Source organism: Myiozetetes cayanensis, unplaced genomic scaffold (genome assembly GCF_022539395.1).
Source record: "Myiozetetes cayanensis isolate MyiCay16 unplaced genomic scaffold, myiCay2020 scf9, whole genome shotgun sequence".
Classification (NCBI taxonomy): Eukaryota; Metazoa; Chordata; class Aves; order Passeriformes; family Tyrannidae; genus Myiozetetes; species Myiozetetes cayanensis.
The window spans coordinates 19,926,877-19,947,793 of NW_026088185.1; the positions used below are offsets into that span (position 1 = coordinate 19,926,877).

The following is a 20,917-nucleotide window of genomic DNA, read 5'->3' on the forward strand; positions in this document are numbered from 1 at the left end:
TACTATAACTCATATAGTAAGGGGTGAATATGGTTAAGGAGGAAAAGGAAAAAAAATTACTGCTCTGAAGGAATGTAGAGCTCACTGGTTATATCTGCCACATAACACAACCACAGGGTTCATAAAAGTTCTTCCACAGAGAAAATTGCTTGAGAGTTGAAAGAATACCAAGCCTTAAAACAAAATTCAGAGAGACAATGACATTCACTACAAAAAATTTATTTCCTCAATCTCAATTTACTCAGATTGAGTATCATTGCAAATGTGAAGCAACTTAAGTTATATGATTTATTCTGTCATATAATAACTCTTTTATTATTGTTCTAATTTTGCTTTAAATGAGAAAACAAACAAAAAATTTCACAATGTTCACCCTGCTCTATGTAATGTTCTCAGCTGATGAAGCTGCTGAATTGCACTTGTCGAGCACCTGGTCTCATACTTTTGAGAAGAAAACATGGTGCAACAATGTTCATAAACTGGTGACGTGTCAAGTGCCATTTGCACTAACAGTTTCATCCTGGGCATTACCATGATTTCAGGAAAATGGCCCTCAGTGAACATCATTTGAATGTTTCTTACCTTTAGAAAAATAGCCATTGAAACTCTTTCTTGGTTTTGCCTTATTTACTTGCAGAAAATTTCACCTGGTGTGTTATCCCAAATAAATTTTTAGGCACCAGTTTTAAATACAGATAAAATGCTGAAGTCATAAATACCATAACCTGTTTCTTTTGCATTTCAGTGTGTAGATGTTTAAGATTTATCGCTGTAAAAGTAACTCCCCATTTTTCTGCTAATTTGTGTCATCTCCATCTAGCTGCGTTTCTGATGTGTGAGAAAGCAGTCCTGAATTTTACCCATTCCACTATTTCTGCTTTTCTTATATTGCCAATTGCTTAATTTTCCCATTTATATTAACAGTTCATCCTCTCCACAGTCTTTTGGATTGTAACTGTCATTTATGGCATTATTGAATTACTTGACAGTGACTTCCTACTGACTGCTTACTCATTTTGGCAATTGCAGTTTTGTGCTTATAACAACTGGTGTAAGACAATCACAGGAAAAAACCCCAACAACCTAGTTACTCCTGACTTGTAAAGGCAGGTTAAAAGCCATACTGCTCCCTTTAAAGGAGGAGTTTCAGTGTCATGAGTGGCAGTCCTTAACTACAGCTTTTGTGTACACATTACACTGCACAAAGAAAACTTCTCTTGAGATCAGCAATCATCCCATTTTAGCAATTCAGCACCGTATTTAGTTCATGCAGAGGTGTTCTGCCACTTCCACAACCCACTTTTTAAGCATTATTGTTTCTTTCTCTTTTCAATGTATTCTCAAACTTTCTCCCTGACTGAAGGCTTCAGAGTTTAGTGCCTTTGTTTTATGCAATGTTTCAGTGTATCACGTCTGTTATCCCTGTAACATGCAAATCCCTTCTAGCTCTTTCTTCATCTTAAATACAGGCATTTTCAAAATGTCCCCTCAAACTTCCTTCTGATTGTTTTCTTACTCCATTCTCTCTTATGCATTTCATGTTACAGTGGCTGGGAAAAGAGTAGGCAGTTCTGCCTGGCCCTGGCACAACAGAGAGATTATTTACACCAGGTATTTCAACATATTAGTTCAGTAAGGTAGGAAAGGCAACATTAGAAGTCATCCGTTTGTCTGTACGTTCTGCAGTGAGAGGCAGGTAAATCCACACAGTGATTAAATGCATCTTGAATTAGCTGCCTGAAGCGAGGGAGAGGAAATACTCCAGCGTACACAAAACTCAGCCTGAATATTCCAATCCAAAATGGCACACTTCAGGGTTTTTTACATTTTTCATTTTATATTAGCAAGGTAGAACTAAGTACAGTGTATTTATGCTTCATCTCTTGCCCTTTTTTTGGTTTCATATATAATAGGGAAATGACCTATCTAAGAAATCTGATTTCTCTACTTTTATATACGAAAGGCTTAAACCACTCCTTAATTTAATTTAAGTTTGAAACTGGGGAAGGGGAAGAATTCTAATCCCCACTTCTGTAATTATTTTAGCATTTTATTCAATTACTCCTTAATAAAAATTAACTTTTAGGGCTCTTACCCATGAGGTGAATGTTGTAACTGTTCAGCTCACAAAGGCACTACAGATACACACCAGTCCTGTCCTTTGTTTCTCCTCCTTCTCTGCAAATCTTAACTGCTTTGTTACACAGCAGTAGAGCATTAGGGAATGGACTCCAGTCACATGCTGAACACTACATGCCTCCAGCAGGCTGGAACGTCAAATGCCTGGGCATCAAGTGGGATTAGGCAGCAGTTTGCCATTTCAAAGCACCTTAGCTCCCAATTCCTCTGCTGGATGATTTCCTTTGTCTCCTCTGATTTTTTTTTTCCTCAATTTTGCCACACAAAGAACAAATGAATTAATGAAATGAAAGGTTCTAACATTTTTCAAACAAGTAACTGGGTAACTACAGAGAGAGGAAGATTATCATGAACCATCAAATACATTTTTCAACATGGAACTTCAGGGAAGCATTAAGTTCTCTTGATTGTCATAATATTGCTCATCTGAATTAAATCTGACATGTAGATGGGTAAATTTCTCTCATAAAGCTAAAGGTTAATGTCATAACCACAGAACAAGGCAAGGGCCGATGAATATGTGAAGCCTTTGGGTGAAACTCACTCTAACTCAGTAAAATTTAGGATGGAATTATTCCTTACAATTTCCCACAAAGGAAACCAACTGTGCCCATAGACCTGTGAGCCTTAACATCACTAGTCTCATGCTAATCATTTTAATAAATTTTAATCTGAGGACACATTATGAGTAAGCAATAAGGACTATTCCAGCTAATTTATTGTGCTTACTCATGTTTTCTCAAATGACTACCTTGTACCTTTCATTTGACAACATGTCTTTTCTGTCCAGATTGCCATTAGAATTTTCACACTCTGCTGCTAACAAGTGTTTATGCCACTGTCAGCAGTGTTTGTTTACACCAGAGTGCTGGTGCTAAATGGTCAAAATGACTTGAAGACGATTTCAGAGTCTTTATCTGCTTTTAATTAGACATGTTTCTTACTTGGCCCTTCACTTTTGGCAAGCAAAATAATAAACAGTACCTATTATGGAAACTCAATTTCAATATATTGCTGTAGTTCTATCTTTTTTAAACAAATTCTACCAGAGAGAGCACTTTCTACCCACTAACTTGTATATTTTAATGCAATGCAAAATATAAGAAAAATCCCAGGGAAACTGAGATTAAAAACCACAACGAAAATGTTACTGTTTGCATAATGGTTTTCAAACTGAAAAACCTCTGAGAAAACTTTGCACTATTTCATTTTCTTATTTCCTTCATTTTTCTGTGATGTACAGAAATTTTGATGCAAATCCTGATTAGCATATTTTCATTAAAGACCATAACTGGAATTAAAGACTACCTTGGAATGCCATTTCCTTTCTCTGTTCTTTTAGAAACTATGTGAATGACCAAGCAGCTCTTCCATCTCTATAATAGAAAATCAGTAAGGCTTTGTTGTCTTAAGCAAAAAAACATGCTCAGTACTTTACAGTGACTCTTCACTAATTCAGTGAGTCCTGCATTTGCTCTTATGCTTGAATTTCTTTTTTTCATCCCAAGTGCATAATCAGGGATGCAAGTAAACTGAGATTAATGGACTAGTTCAAAAAGGAAGTTTTTTGCTGCCTATGTTTTTATACACACTCCAGGGTGAAGAGAAATATTTTATACTAGTAAAAAACGAAAAAATTAGCACTACTAAGATGCAAATAAGGCTTTCCTTATTCACTGAATACTTAGGAAGAGATTTTGCAGGAACTTTGTCTCGATAAAGATTATCATCTACTTAAACAAGTGACTGGGAAGATCGAAAAACATCTTGTATTTGGAAGACAAGCAGAAAGTAGGGTCTATGTCCCACAAAAGACTAGGCTGAAGTGAAGCAAGTGAATGAAGAAAAGAAATCCATCCCAGTCAAGAGGTATGACATGAAAGGACAAAGAGCCCAGCTCTGCTCCATATAGATGAAGGCTAAAAGGCCTCATCAAATCTTTCAAGGTAAATAGGAACTGTGCTTTTTCTTGATTTACTTTTTAGCTAAGAAAACAAAAGGAAAAGTGAAATATTTACATGCTTGGCTATTCTTTACTCACTCCACTGGAGGCTCCTCTCTTTGAGCTGATTCCTGGAAGTCGGCCAAGGGTCCTACTGACAGTCATCAGTTAAACTCAGACACAATTCACACTTGATGCTCTCAAGATCCTGTGATGTGAAATGTTTAGAGGTATAACCTCTATCTAGTGATAAGTCACTAACACTCTAACCTGTCCAATATCTGTCTTCAACTGGCCTTTGTTCTGACTGGTTTTATGTTTGTTTTATGACAGATCATATTTTATGAACTTATTAATTTATTTCAGAATCCATTTAGCTATTTAGAATCTATTTATCTGTTTAAAAAAAAACAATTAGGAGACTGAAAAAAGTAAATACAAATGTAAAGGTCATGCACACTTCCTCAAATGTTCATGCATAAAACATGGTTCATTCTATGGAAAAATGCTGAAAGGCATTTCTTAAACTTGGAGGGTGCCACTTTGCTCTGAACAACAGCATGGACAGAGATGTACTGTCATAAAAAAGGGGATATGCAACACAGAAATGCCATTACAGTTCTAAATATTGTTCGCTTTTAATTACAGGATTCATCTGAAAAAGAGCCCAAAATACATGTAATAAAGGCCATACAGGAAGTGTTCCATCCACCACAAAAACATAAAATGTTCTGCCACCAGTTTAAAGTGACAGAAGGGACACTTCCAAGAACATAATCCCCTTCTGTGTTCTCCTCTTCTCAAATACACAGTTTCTTTCCTCTGCTATGCTGTACTTAAAAGGACATTTTCATGGGGAAGCTGGACCCAGGACAGACAATGGTATCTTGGGGTACATTGGAGGAGTGTGGCCAGCAGGTAAAGGGAGGTGATCCTTTCCTTTCTACTCAGCCCTAGTGAGGCCACACCTGGAGCATTGTGTTCAGTTCTGGTCTCCACAGTTCAAGAAAGACAAGGAGCTACTGGAGAAGGCCCAGAGGAGACCACAAAGATGATCAGGGGTGTGGAGTATCTCTCTTATGAGGAGAGACTGCAGGAGCTGGGCCTGTTTAGTCTAGAGAAGAGAAGACTAAGAGGGGATCTCATTAATGCAAATAAATATCTCAAAGGTGGGTGCCAAGAGGATGGTGCCAGACTTATTTCAGTGGTGCCCAGTGACAGGACGAGGAGCAATGGCCATAAACTAAAACATGAGAAGTTTCATCTCAACATGAGGAAGAACTTCTTTACATTGAGGGTGGCAGAGCACTGGAACAGGCTGCCCAGGGACGTTGTGGAATCTCTCTCTTTAGAGACATTCCAAACCCTCCCGGACGTGTACCTGTGTCACCTGCCCTAGGTGACCCTGCCTTGCTGGGGGTGGTTGGAGCAGATGATCTCCAAAGGTCTCTTCCAACCTTAATGATTCTGTGAAAACCATAGCCAAGATTTGTTCATACTAGCTGAACTGATACACTGGGTAATTTGTCTGACACATTTCTTTTTTGACACAGACATTCTTTGGTGAAATATTAAAGACACACAACCATATAAATTGGTACATTAAAAAAGAAAACATTTTGGTATTACTGTTTCTTACTTTTTGCCAAATTCTCTAAAGTTGGCCAAGAAAACAAGCCCTTTCACTTTCTATACTTAGGGTGTCACCATTCCCTTGTCTAATAGGGTCTGTGCACAGGTCAGAAGACTCATTCTCTTCCTGGTACTCCCAGACTTCTCTTGAACATGGAAGTTCAAGGCTAACTTCCACCACTCTCTGCTTTTACTTTCCTCTCTATAGAAAACTGGGAATAAACAAAAACCTCCCTGTAAAGCACTTGGAGGTACACAGCAATGACAGCTACAAGAGCACTTGGTATTGTCGAACAAAAATACATCTTCAGTAAAATTAAATAAAGAACATAAACAGAAATATTACTGTTTCAATTGAAAATGCTTAACACACACACTGGGCCCGTATGGCTCTGACACCACTCATTTAAATAAATAAGGCAGGGATCAAAGTCTTAAACAATTTTTACCTTTAATTTTAGAGAATTGAGTTTTTCCTCCCTCAGGTGCTCTCTCAACATCTCCCGGTGAAGCCTCTCCTGTTCCATCGCAAACTCTCCCAGAGTGTATTGGCGCACACTGTTGTGGCGAGTGGACATTCCCAGTGTGCTTCCCCCTTGGCTGGGAACACTGGTGAAGCCTTGCCTTCTCGTGAAGTAATACACAGTAACACAGTTAAAATGGACATTTTTTGTTCTCTTCCGCTTCTCTCTCTTCAGGATTGAAGACGCTGGAACAGGAGGAGATCATAGCATGAATAACTCGCAGTCGCACGGCAGAGGCGTTGAGGTAAAGTGACAGCACCTGACTGCCTACACATGCACAGACACTATATTCCAAGGTGTGCAGTCCAAATGAGGAGATAACTTTAGAAATATTTACCATCTATGCAAACCCAGAAGCCATTACAAACTTCTGCAATTGCAAACACCGTTGTCTACTTTGGAAGCGAAACTCTTGGCCAGGGCAGTTGCTTCCCATCACGTCATATTTTATCATTTTACCACAGAGGCAACTAAATCCCAGCCAAAGGAACTTCTTTCATAGTGTCACCACAGTGACCTAGGCTTGCACCTCTTCCAACCCCGTGAACAAAACAATGCTGCACCAGCCAGCAGTGAGAACTGCGGGTCCCACCCCTCACAGGTCTATGTACACTGCTGCCATCCTGCCAGCAAGGCAACATGGATCTGCAACTGCATCTCTGAAGCACTGGGTCACACTGACAGAAAAGATTCCTATCTCTTATAATCCAAACTGTGATAAATTAGTGTTATAAAAACTACAGCACTATGTTTAGTGTTTCATACTGTCTCAGAAATTCATACTGTTGTCATCGTCACCACTGAATGATATAGGAATAATGTTGTTTAGCAGTCAGACCCACTTCATTTTTCTTTACCTTCATCTTTCTTTCTGCTGCCATCTACTGAATACAAGTATGTATGTGTGTGTATATTCTAATGTGTAGGATGTTGACAAAAATGGTATCTAGTATTTTCTAATTATTTTCTGATTCCACTCACACTCATGCTCAGTTTTTCTTATACACATATGCAGTATCATATGAAACAAATTTGTTTAAAACCAAATGACAAATTTTAACTGTAAATATTCTTCTTTTTGTTCTACAGACACTTAGTAACTCCTTCCTACAATACTAATCTACTGTTTCTCACTGGTAACAATGGTGAGCCTGCACAGAAAAAAAACACACAAATGTTTGAGAAAGATAAGACATCACTTGATTTTTAAGATGAGCAGTCCAATTTATTTGATTTATTGCAAAATGGCAACAGGTTGTTGAGAATGCAGATAATAAGTCATTGCTTTGCAGTTTACAGGCAAGAACTGCAGGTGTGTGCAGGTGTGAAAGAGAGACCTCACTGCCAGGATTCAGGCAGTAAAATCATTTAAAGGGTGCCAGAACACTCTTGAATGGCTTGGAACTGTTCTATAAAAGCAATAAGAGCAACATGATGTGCACTGCTAATCTAAAATTGCACTGTCTCTAGAGATGGGAAGCACTTGGCCTTCAGCCTTGTTTTCATAACAGGTCTGGTTTATTGTCACAATTAAAACACGGTTCAGTCTCTAATATTATTATGTAGTGAAATGTTAATCACCACGCATGTAAATCCCCAAACTTCTACACAAAGTAATGCTGTCCAAAAAACCCAGCATAATCTACCTGACTGTAGGAAAATCAAGTATTTTAGAAAATACAGCCCTGTATCCAAATTACAGACAGTGTGTTCTACAGACATAACCACAGAACTCTTTGAGGCTCAGTGAAACACTGAAATAGTATTACTTCTCCTAAATACTAATAAGTGGCTAAAAGTATAGTTTATCATATAAATAACATGCATGCAGGTATGTTAGATTATAAATATAAAACATAAAAAAGATCAGGTCCTATATTCACTTACATGTTTTCCAGTGAAGGGTGTTCCCAAAAGCTGTAGGATGCAAATAGTGGAATCAAAAGACAAATTCTTTTACATTAGGCATGTTTAACTTACATGTAAACTCCACGACTAAGCAAATGTCATATCAACAGAGCCTGTCAAAAACATTTATAGGAAGCTTTTAGTGGGGAAGAGGATTATTTCGTTAGCAGAGACTAGCTGATAGGGGTGTGTCAATTTTGCATTATATTAAATATTGTTTTAATGTGCTGTTCTTTTTCATATATACCACAGTTTCAAAACAAAAGTACCTTTAATAAAACGAATTTTATAGCATTTGGAAGATGGGGTAATTTTGATACTGTGACATTCTTTCAATGTAGCATAAAAGCCAGTACTCTAAATCAGAACCCTCACTGCTATATGCTCTGTACATAGGGGAGTGCATATTAAAAAGTCCTTTTTCTGTTGAAGGAGGTACCTAAACCATTCTGGGGTGCATTCAATTTCTGATGTAACAGTATCAATGTTATTTGGATCTCACCTGGATGATGCCTCTATTTTGGAAGAAATACTGGCAGCTATTGAGACATATATATGTCATATATATGTCTCAATATATATGTCTCAATATGTCACATATATATGTCATATATATGTCTCATGAAGATATAGAAAGTAATTCTGTAAATTATACAAGCCAGTGTATATCCTTGAATCTTCCTCTGTAAACCTCAGTATCTATGATATAAAGTCTGTGTTTACAGTAATTTGGTTTATACCTTAGCTACGGAGCTCCTGACAGGGCTGCTTACTAGCGCGAATACCAAATGCTGCAGTAAAAGTACTCCTGTTTTTTAGAGTCTGTCAATCTCTTTATGGCAGAGATGCTACTTTCATACTAATTGCTATACATGAAGAAATGAACCTTCAGTTTTATTCAGAAACTACACACTAATATTAAATAAATGAAGCTAAGCAGAAGAGCCTGCAATCTAATTACTACCAGCTGAAAAAAAAAAGTTATCTATGATTAAAACTACATTACTAGCTTTCCACTATGTCAGTTTTTGCCCACCTGCGTGCTATGAAAATGCAGAACATGAATTTCATATATTGTCATATGTTTATGCCTAAAATTTGTCAGCAGTTTCTCAGTAAGACTGTAGTTGCTCATGAGCTGTCTTTGAGGAACCCACTAATGCATTTATAGTTCTTATCACTTTTAATAATTGAATTATCAGTGCCATACCATCGAAGTTGTTTGCTTGGTTGTTGGTTTTTGGGTTTTTTGTTTTTGTTTGTTTGTTTTGTTTTTTAATATATCACTGAGAAAAACTGTATTAAAGTACGATTGAACTGAAGTTCAAGAAAATGTTGGCATACTGTAATTGCACCATCAGCACCACTATAAATCCAGTATTGAAGACAGAACTGACATGCATTTGTTCTAAATGCCATTAAAGTTCATGATTTTATTTATTAATATTATAGTTCTGAGTCAGACAAATTCTATGATAATCTCTAAAGTTAAACATGAAAGTAAAAATTCATAGCCCTCAGAACACATGGGATTATTTTTTCTGAAACACATCCCATATTTTGAGTTTGCTTCTGTCTCACCCAGGAGCTCATTAAAGGGCAGAGCTAAGGCTCTGTGAAGAACCCCATGGTCATCTCTTGTATGCTACTGCTAGGAAGGAGTCAGAATATATTTGTATTTATAAGAAGAACAGATCTAGCAGGAACTGCAAAAGATTAGTGGATTTTATTTGATTACCCAAAAGCATAGATTAGAGATGTCAGCGAGGAGACGAGAGAACTGCAACCACCTCGGTAACCAAGGACACGAAAGGAAGCACAGTCAGCACCGCAAAGGCACTGTGCTCTTGCTCTATTATACTTACTAAAATCTCTGAGCAGAGGGGCTGCCTTAATGTGAGCTCAAAAGTAATATTAGATATTGAACAGAAATGTTGGACATTTTCCAACATCAGGGACAAAGTGCTCCACAACTCACTCAGTACATTTCCTTCAAGCCAACTAGAACTCAGATTCTCAGAGCATCTTATCAAGAGTCAGGGGCATATGTTATTTTGCATGCATTGTACCTTAAATAGTGTGTTCAAGTCAGCTGTAATTACTGCTAAGGACACTGCTTAACTCAAGACAGAGCAGAAGAACATACAAAATACATACGTTCTGTTATTAGAAAGCAGGAATTTACTATTATTATATTAGAAAACAAAATTTACTGGCATTAATCACTTAGTAAGCTCCACTCAGAATGAAGGACACGGACTGTGCAAGGCTTGCAGGCCTCTCTGGAGTCAGTTTCAAAGGTTTTGCAGGTAAGCCAAAGCTTGTAACCTATAAATTTATCCAGTGAGAGTCTAAACACTACAGTTTCCCAGAAGAGATCCAGTAATGGTTTGCTTGCTTGGCCAGTCTCAAAAAAGCATTTCCACGCCATCTGCCTGTGTAACAAGTGGAATCAGTGGATGCCACTATCATCTGTTCTGTACAAGGATGATAGTGACTCCAGGCAGAGGCTGTTAGGTGGAGAAGCAGATTTTCAGCATCTCTTGGACACACACTGTCAACACCAACTAGAAAATGGTTTTTGAAAATGAATGCCACCACTTTGGTGGGTGAGGATGCCAGAGGGAATAAAAATATTCATCACCACCTAAAACTGTCCAATGGATCACAGATGATACTTAACACATTTATATATTACAAGTCTGATATATTCCATGGAATGAAACAAATGCTCCATTCTCATGTATTTTAACATTTAATACAATTTTTAGTTCCATGTTTCAAGATCATACGGAGTTAAATATTTTTGACAGATACACAAGTATTGTAATTCATAAAACATACCAATAATCAGAGGGATGGAGGATAGCGTTAAGAACATGACTACCAGTACAGAACTGTCGTAAGTCCTATCTGAAATTATATCAACTACTGAATTTTTGATTTTTGGCATTTGACATTTGAGTGGCTCCATTTCTGGATTAAGCAGAGCTCAAGTTAATAACCTGCTTGCACCTGGCCTTGCTCCTCACAGAGTCAAGTCAGGTCCTGCAGGATTATCAGCTCCTTGCCATGCACAGGCAGCTGCTGCAGAGTCAGGGCTGTTATCTGGCCACAGCACTCGACCCACAGCACAGGCATCTGCACCACAAACCATCTACGGCAAAAATGGGAATTGTATGCAAACAAAATTCCTAAAGGTGAGCCCAAAATAGTTAAAGGAAAGCTTTTAATAGCAAACCAGTGTTTAACACCGAAGTGTGGTTAACCCAGCCTGGAAACACAACCTGCTCTTTGTGCTTTCCCTTTAGCTCTCTTTGTTCACGAAGCGCCTGCACAGACACACAAGAGGATGAGTTTACTCATTTTTTCTCAGTTGTTAACCTCTCTCCCTCATAACAATTCCCTTTATCCACAGTAGTTATAATTTATTCCATGACTGCACATATTTCTGTCATTTCTCTTTATGCAAAATTCCTGCCTACAGACTTCTCTGGCTATTGAGCACACAAGGAAAATCTAACGTTTCCAAAATTTAAGAATATCTGTATGGTGAGCCCGGGACCTGCAGAATGGCACAGTGCCTAAGCACTACATACTGGACTTTTGTGTTACAGCAAGATCCTTTTTCAGTCATTGACTGTAATACAGAGTAGAGATAAATGTTCAGCAGTCTATCAAGAAACTGAGATTTCAGTGATTTATTCATAAGGTTGCACACAAACATCATTATGGTTTTTATCACAGGTGATAAATTACACACATAGTTGAAGACCATCTCCCACACTGGGACACTAAGTCATAACCTTTATTAACACTATTCTTATTAAAAGGGTTGCAAAATAAAATGGTAACCTTTCACCTACCAAAAAGTACAGTTTTTATCTCCCAGTGGCTAACAGTAATGGAATATAAGATGGTTTACCAGAAAAAATAAGTGTTTCTCAGATTATTTTTTTTTCAGTCTCTGGGTGCTTGATCAAATACATTAAATGGATTTTTCCAAAACACAGTGTGTCCTGGGTGAAACATGAAGCCCCACTGATCCACTTTTCAAAGATACTCTAAAAATAAAACTTTAATGTCCAAATTGAAGAAAGTATCAGTGTAAAAAAAGAAAATACAGCTATCATGAAAATAACAATAGACTTAAAAAAGGCTGCAATTCAGCTTCCATGGCTGCTTTTCCTTCTTACTGCTGTCTCATGTAAGTCTCCATCACAATGACAATTAATGGGAAAAGGGAAAATATTACAAAGAGTGGTTTAACAATAAAACGTCCCTGTCAGATTCATCCTGGCTAAAGTATGTTGTACAAAGCATTGATCTGTGCTGGAATGCTGTCACCAAACAAACACAGCAAGTGAGGATTTGGAACAAGAGTCCTCAGAGAAGAAGCTAAGGAAAAATGGGAGCCATTCACATCACGTGAGGTTAGAGAATACAGAAAGGCCCTTGTTCATCAACACTTAATAAAAGAGAACAAAGTAATTTATATGGCAGAAAAGTTTAAACACACATCTAGAGGAATGTATTCCTGTAGGAATAGACAAAGATGAAGAAAGATACAGCAATACACTGATTTGTAACAAATAAGTGTCAGTATTTTTGCAGTATATTTTAATGTAACTAGAACACTACAGTTAGAGACTGTCTCCTTAGTGCCACAATTATATGGAAGAAAACAGATGGTTGCCATCACCTTATTCCTACCAACAACCTCATAATGGTACGATTTTCTGCACTTACCTTCTGTATTGCAAGCAAAAATTATCACTGTATGTAGTACTAGGGACTGAAGAATTTCTTCATTAATTCATTTTTTTACAGCTCTGTAACTTCTGAAATTGTGTGCCTTTCTTTCCCCTTCCTACCTACATCAGGATATTTTGAAAGCATAGAGTGGAGAGATAGAAGCAGAGATTCCTACTGCCCTCTGCACATGAGGCTGAACTGTTTATCCCCCTTGTCCCATCCACGGCAGCCAACCAGGCTGGGAAGTCCCAGCTCAGAAAAGAAAAGTGGAAGATCCTGGTGGTGCCACCGGCACTCAACAGCCCCACTGCCTCCTCCCACCACTGGTACAAAGTTGTGCAGCTGTTTCTGGTGCCCTCCCTTCTACACTTCAAGCTGTATTTTCTTCACCTATTCCTGAGAATAACATTATTTATCTATTTGTGAATTTTTTAAAAATGACAAGACACAAGTCCCCCAGCTCTTTCCACATTAGAAAAATTCAGGTTTTATCATATTTGGTCATCATATATTTCCTATATCTTTGTAATAGATGTCACCATTGGCCCATACAACTCCCGCATCCTACAGAAAAGGGAAAATCCAAAGGGGAAAATCAATATTTACACTAGCAGTCCAAAGTTTGCTTAAGAGAACCATCCAAGTTCCATTTGCAAATGAGTAAATTATAACTGATAAAATAGATAAGCAATGAAAATAATGTGCTGGCAGACTGAAAAAACATTTTCCTGAATTGCTCTCTCATACATAGAAGGCACTCTACAGCTGCACTGTTCATTCACCTTTGAACATCCTCACTTTTCCATCTGGGCAGAGGAGCTGCAGCAGTGTGAACCTGGGAAAGACACAGCATTTCCTTCCGCGTGTTTAGTGGCCAAAACAGAGCCCAAACTCCCACCCAGGAAAAGCACACGCTGTGGCTGCATCCATCCATAAAACACAAAATCTGCTTCCTATTTTTACAAAATCCTGATAGGAGTGACATTTTAAGCCCATCATGTTTTTCAAGCATTTTTTACCGAGAAAACTGGTAGTTCTTTGATTACGAAACTTAAACGATCTCAGTTCTGGCTGAACTCCAAGACATAAGCACTTTCTTCTGCTGTCTCAGCTATTCTCCTGATGTCAAAGACACATTAAAATAAATGTGAACCATATGGCTCCCCAGCAGATTACTCACACTCCTGCATCAATGAGGGCAAAGCAATTCATTGTCACCAGCGCAGAAATATTTTAGGCACGTGAAAATTTCAAAAGCCTGGAAAAAACATGCACGAAGCAGACTTTTGGATTAAAGCTCTTAGACCGGAGGAAATGCTGCATTTCTTACACTGTACTAACTGTTTGTCTGCTTTTTACATACTCTTACTGTCATAAAAACCATTATGGCAAGAAGGATTAGCACCATTCTCCACCTGCTCCATGACTTTCCCATGCAGTGTTTCATCAGTCTAACACCACAAAACAGAAAAGCCTAATCCATCATGGTAATCCAGGTCAGAACACCACTTAAAAAAGCCATCTTGCTTCCCCTTCTTCACAGAAAACAAAAACTGGGAAAAGGTCGTATCCAGAAATTGCTTCTACCTCTTTCTCCTGCCCCAATGCCTCCCGAAAGATTTTTTTCTAAGAGTCTCCATACACTAAATTTACAAATTTTCAACCCTGAATGATAAACCATTTTTCCTACATGCTAGAAATCCACATTAAGAGGAAATGCTGTGAAACAAAATACACACCACCACCCCCAAAGAAACATGTAAGCTTAAGGGCAGGGAGGTATTTTCTAGAATAAATTTTAATCTGGAAGTCTTAAAGGGAACTGCATACTCAGAAAGGTGTTAAATTGAGTAGTGGAAATTCGACAGGAAGGAGAGGGACAACGCTGTGGAACAGCAACACCTACCCTGGTAGCATTTTCACTGCTCCATCCTTCTGGTACCTTCCTTTGGTAAAGCCAAAGCTAAATTCACCTCACAGGAGGGGCTCAATGGGAATGATTGCCTAATGTTAGATTTAAGTCACATTTGAAAAGGCTTTCAAAAAATACTAGCTCACAGACAAGTCTGACATGAATAGGAGAGGTTTTTAATTTGTACTTTAAACATTTTACGTCATGGATGAGAGCTTTGCCTAAAATCTCACAGAAATGCTAAATTCTGAGGATGCATGTTAAAAGCTGGAACTTTACTGCTGCAATTTCAGTGAAAGCTTTAAGTTTACTTCCTCAGCACCCTCTATCTCCAGAAAGCTTTTCTGTGACATTCCTCATACTAGTCCAGTTTCTCCACTCTGCAAATATCATCAGCCTGTGGGGAGGAGTGGAGATGGTTAACTGCTCGCTGCCTCTCCATTTACTCTAAATGCCAGCTGCTGTTTCATAGATGATTATTCCTGACCTTGGCCCCAGCTTCATGAGGAGGAAAGCTGCTACCAGGGATCCTTGCAGGAACACCCATGCATAACAATTGCATTTGCTGTGCTCTCCTGTGACACTACAGGCAATCCTTTGTCCCATCTTATGGGTGATTTCTGTGAATAGCCATTTGATACAAATACAACTACCCATTCAGCTGTCTGGGACTTCGCATTTGCAAACATATTTTGTGTATCTGTCATGAACATCTACAACAAAAAAAATCTGTTTGATGTTTTCTAAGCCAACAAAAACATCATGTAAGGCAAAAACTGTCCCTCTGTGTGTATAGTGTATGAAATGCACTATTTATAGCAGAGAACTTATTTAAAAAATAAGAATTAGTTGCACAAATCCTTCTAAAACCCTGTGGGAGCCTGCTTCATAACTCCTCTTTGCAATTTTTAGAAACTCCCTCTACACTAGTCCTCATTCCAGATGAAAGACAGCAGGCAAGATCCTGTCATGGTATACCCTACCCTGTCATTCTGCAAGATTTTGAGAGAAGACAATGCACTGCATTTCACTGAATTTCTTTGCATGTCTATTTTTTTACTACTGAGATGAGCCAACTTATTTATAATCAAACATCAGAATCTTTCAACGAGTTAGCATTTCATAACATCAGTCAACAACAGCAGTAAGAACGTATTCCTCATTATCAAGGAAATTCCAAGCCTGGTTGCTGGCAATACAAATAACTGCAAGATGCCACGAAAAAAGAATACCTGCATTTAGCTACACCTAAGTGTTTTTCCATAATAAGTCCACAGCACCACTTCTAAGTCATTTAGATTCCATCATTAACCAGTAGTTAAACACACAGCTTAAGTTCAAAACTCAGGTAATGCCTTGTGCTATTGACCTTACACCAAATAAGGCTTTATCCGTCTGTAAAGATAAAGATGATTTCATGCCTTCTTCCAAGTTCTGCATGGCCACATACATGAGGCAATCTCAATATGTTAGCAACTCTAGAATATTCAAAAAGTACTTTTAAGGCCATATTGAAGGAAGTGCAACAGGGATGTATTTGTAATTTCAAATTCCTCGTTATCTTTAACAGTAAAATCAAAAAACAGCAGAAGCATTTAGAGATCAAAGGGTTTTCTCAGAACCCTTGACCTGTCACACTCCTACTGAACCTAAGGCATCCAACACCCTAAAGACAGTACCCTAATTAGTGGAATGACAGGACCTGTGATTATGGCTGCAGGATAACCTTGCTCATGACAGTGACAATGTTAATGGCAACACAGAGATAACTGATGGAGGTTATCAACTAGACTGTGGGATGGTACTACCTCCTGTTGGTGATGATCCCCTTATCAGATAAGCTGGTGCTGGTGATGTTCATGCAGGGGATGAAGAAAAGTCAGAAAGTTTCAGCTAAACACACTTAAGTTGAAATGGCAGAGTAAAGCAGCAGCTCCTCAAAGTATAGAGATGCCTCTGTGATTATTATGTTATGGGGAGTTTTTACCAGCACCAAAGTGCAAAAGACAGGACTTTATGAGGTCTTCCCAGGTCTTTCAATTATATGCAATTCTGTAACTTAAATTTGGGTATTTTTCTTTGCCAGAAAAAAAGTACATGCATTTAGAGTAAGGTACCTCAAAAAGGCAGGAAGAATCACAGAACCATAGATCGTTAAGGTTGGAAAAGACCTCCAAGATCATCAAGTCCAACTTTTGACCAAATACCATCATACCCTTTAAACTCTACTGTGAAGTGCCATGTCTACTTGTTTTTTGAACACTTCCAGGGATGGTGACTCCACCACTTCCCTGGAGAGCCTGTTCAATGCTTAACTATTCTTTCCTGAAAAACTGTAGCAGTTTTTCCTAATATCCAACCTGAAACTCCCCTGGCACAATTTGAGGCCATGTCCCCTTGTCTGGGAGAAGAGACCAACCCACACCTTGTCACAACCTTTCTGGTAGCTGTAGAGAGCAGTAAGGTCTGCCCTGAGCCTCCTTTTCTCCAGACTGAGCAGCCCCAGCTCCCTCAGCCGCTCTTCATGGGACTTTGTTCCAACCCTTTATCAGCTTCACTGCCCTTCTCTGGAAGGGCACATATCCCCCCACACCTGAGCAGGAATGTGGAACCCCGTGTCCCTCAGCGCACACAATCCCAGGAATGGTCAGGGTGTTTTACTGACATCCTGAACAACAATTCCAGATTCATCAGCTTGCTGTGGAGCTGATGAAACACAGCAGTGAAGTGCCCTAACTGAACAGGGCAATTTAAAGGAGCTGAAAAGGCATTGTGAGTGCTCCTGCCCTGCATTCCATGTACCCCTAAGGAAAAAAGGAACACATGCTATTAGTCCTGCCCATACTGTATATGCCAACTTGGACTGCTACTTGAAGATGAACATCCTTCTTTCTGAGATGAAGGTGGGGCTGTGAAATGGGACAGGCATGGAGACTAATTAGTAATATGATTTGGCATCCATTAAGGTAGTGTGACTAATGACCTGCTGAATCAAACTGAAATTACCTCAATAGACTGAGAAAGGTGAGTAAAAAAGGCAGTAGGGATTATATCTGCCAGCAGAAATCAAGGCACTCCAACACCATTTGCTAAGAGATTTAAAAATGTGCACATGTGTAAAAATACACACACCTGGCCAAAAAAATAGTATTTTATTCTTTTTTTTTTTTGTTACAAACCTGGTAACAGTTGTCTATTCTTTATAGGCTCGTAATTTTCATTTACTAACTCAGAAGCCTGTAACTTAGGCTAGGGATTTACTCATTTTTTGTTGTTATCATTTGTGTCTCTATTTGTATAAATGCTTAAAGAAACCCTGTACTTACCCCTGTGTAGTAGTCAGCACTTAGGAACATCTCAGTCATGTATTTCCTGCCATCACACTGCAGGGTTAACTGCTGACAACAAAGGTATCTTCTGGTAGTTCTGCCCCACCTGAACGATCCACAGCAGCTGTGTGCCACATTTAGCTGGTAGGTTCAACTGACCTTAAGGCTAATGGAGCAGGATAGCTGAAAAGCTCTTGTTTATCTGACCCAATACATACTGTTTCAAGGGTTATGTAAATATTGAGATGCATCAGCTATTCTAGATAGATTTATACACCAACTGCCTGCTTGCTGAAGCACTGAAAGGGCTGTAGTTACAAGTGATTTTAAATTATCTCTTTGTCAGGTCAATTAGAAAGGAAAAATAAGACTTAGAGGACCACGTTAGGATTTTTTTTAAAGTCTCAGTTTCATAATCAGCATATAGCTCTTGATGTTGACTACAGGACATCTACAATCCCCCATTTCCAGTCAGTAAAAGGGAGTATATACTGAACTTCATATTTACCTATATGAAAACAGACCAGAAGGAAGACAGTACACAGAATCTGACAATATCTCACCAAAGACAAATGGTATAACATGTCAGGAAAAGGCTTAGAAAGATAACCTGCACCAAGGAGGTACTTGGGCATGTAACAGGAATCTGGCCAGCCTTTTTTCTGCACTGGCTCTTTTCTGTCTGCTTACTGGAAAAGTCTCACAGACCTCATCCTTAACAGTACAGATTCAAATATATGACATGGAAAAGCTCTTATCTTTTATTTTAGGAGATGAATGTGTTTAAAGCATGAACAAAACACCTCCCAATGTACACTGTTAACAGTTTCATTACTGTACAACACATCTGCATGTAGTTTTTAGCTAAGCATCACTTAGTAGCTCTGTGAGACACCTGTGTTCATGAGACATAGCACTGACAATTTCCACGTATTCGGCTTTGACACGACAGGACTGAGTATTTATTTCAGTATGATCAGTTCATTTTTTATCACTTCCTGGAACTCAAAATACGCTTTTCAAATAAAACTTTCTAAAAAATCTAGAAGGTAAAAAAGAAAAAAAAATTATGTATATACAAAGGGAAAGTGCTCCTGCCCTGAAAAGCCCTGTTTTTCAGTAGAGATAGTCAGTTATCTTTCAGAGTTTTAACGTTAAACATAAACATGATTCATTTTTATTGCAAACACATAACTTTTAGTATAATACATCATCACTAAGACTCATCTTTTTAGTGCACATTTCCTCTTACGTAAAAAGCAGATGTGCCTAAGGCTGGCAAAGTGATTTTCTAACACTGCTCGATTGGTAGATATTGACTGTGTAAATATGTAAGTAACTGATATGCTTTACTATTAGAGAGAGAAGAAGGTGCAAAATCTCACTTAAAGCATTTAAATAATGGACTAACAAAATCTTATTTCTCTATCATGTGCGACATGGAGTGTCCTCGGTAAAGTTACAAAACAAAGATGCACACTGGAAGAGAGTCTGAATGCAAGAAGCATGCAATTAGGTAGGCATTAAACCATCTTTTCATTCTCCACCTGACCATCAATATCCTCTATTTTCTTACTAATAAAAAATGATCACCTTCATAAAGCTCCTGCAAGCATGCTGCGTTACAGTAAGAGCAAAGCACAATTTCAGACACTGATAAAAGTCTCCAAAAGCCTTTTCCTTGAGGACCTTGAGGTTTGCCTATTCAAAAGTAGTGCCAAGGCCATCAGTTCAAGTCTTTTCTTCCCAGACCAACGTTATATAATACTGGGATTCTGTATTTGATTTCTTGGAATTTAGGCTGGTGCATCTATATTAAAGACAATACTTTTTAAAAAGTAGTATCAATGCAATGCAAATCATTAACTTTCTCTATTTCCATATTGCCAACTGATTGAGATATATATATGTATTTTAAAAAATGTAAATGTAAATGTACAATTTCTACAAGCATGTGTGTGTGAGTGCACACACAGATAAACACTTATTACTCTGGCCACCAATATCTCAGTTAGATAGATCATTAGTCATAATGAATGAACACTGAAATGCTATAGTTTGCCTTGTAGATTTTATTCAAAACCTAAATTATTTATTGTGTCAACTAAATTAAAGCTTTTTGTTACATGCATATATTACAACTTCCAAGTTTCTCCCCTGAATTATTTGCTTTCTTTCTATTATCTGTGTATTCACAATAAAATCGTTGTCTTCTATGTGAGTGGGAATGACTGTTTGATGTAAAAAGACTGTTTTCAGCCTTTGATGAATCATCAACTAATTCCTTCAATAAAAGTTAAAATATCAGCATGCAGACAATATTGTTACCAAGATATTTCTTGATACTACCAAAGAGGTTTACTAGGTTGCTTACTCCCTTGTGGCATTTCAATAAAATAGGTCCGCTACTAATGCTGCATCTTAAATATAGCACATCGAGAGTGCTCCATGAAACCCACTTGAAAAGTTGTGTCTGTGCCCTCCTTGCACAGGAGAGTTCCACACTAGAGCAAAGAGGATTTGGACCCTCACGTCCAAACCCCAGCTCAAACTGCACTGCAGCATTTGGGAGAGGAATCAGTTATCAGAACACTCACATCCCGTGCTACAAACACGATTTCCAGGCACAATCCCAACCACACTGTGTACGGGCAGTGATGAGGAGCCTCACCTACTCCTCAGCTCACAGTCTTCACAAATTAACTCCAGTAGGGAGATCTATATTGCAACAGGGTTGAAGGAGGCAAACTCCTGCTTTTTAAAATGTGCAATTCAC

General features: G+C 38.3%; 1 protein-coding gene across 5 annotated transcripts in view; it reads right to left on the bottom strand.

The window, feature by feature from the left end:
- The window catches only part of CSRNP3 (cysteine and serine rich nuclear protein 3), a 110,654-nt gene that overhangs the window by 12,187 nt on the left and 77,550 nt on the right, over nucleotides 1–20,917 (bottom strand). For 3 of the 5 annotated variants that reach the window (XM_050339752.1, XM_050339751.1, XM_050339754.1), the window contains 2 exons: nucleotides 8,125–8,154; nucleotides 6,163–6,422 (listed from right to left, as the gene is read on the bottom strand). In XM_050339752.1, the coding sequence (XP_050195709.1) occupies nucleotides 6,163–6,422; nucleotides 8,125–8,154 (290 nt within the window). The remainder of the gene's footprint in view (nucleotides 1–6,162; nucleotides 6,423–8,124; nucleotides 8,155–20,917) is intronic. The other 2 variants (XM_050339755.1, XM_050339753.1) reach the window with 1 other exon arrangement.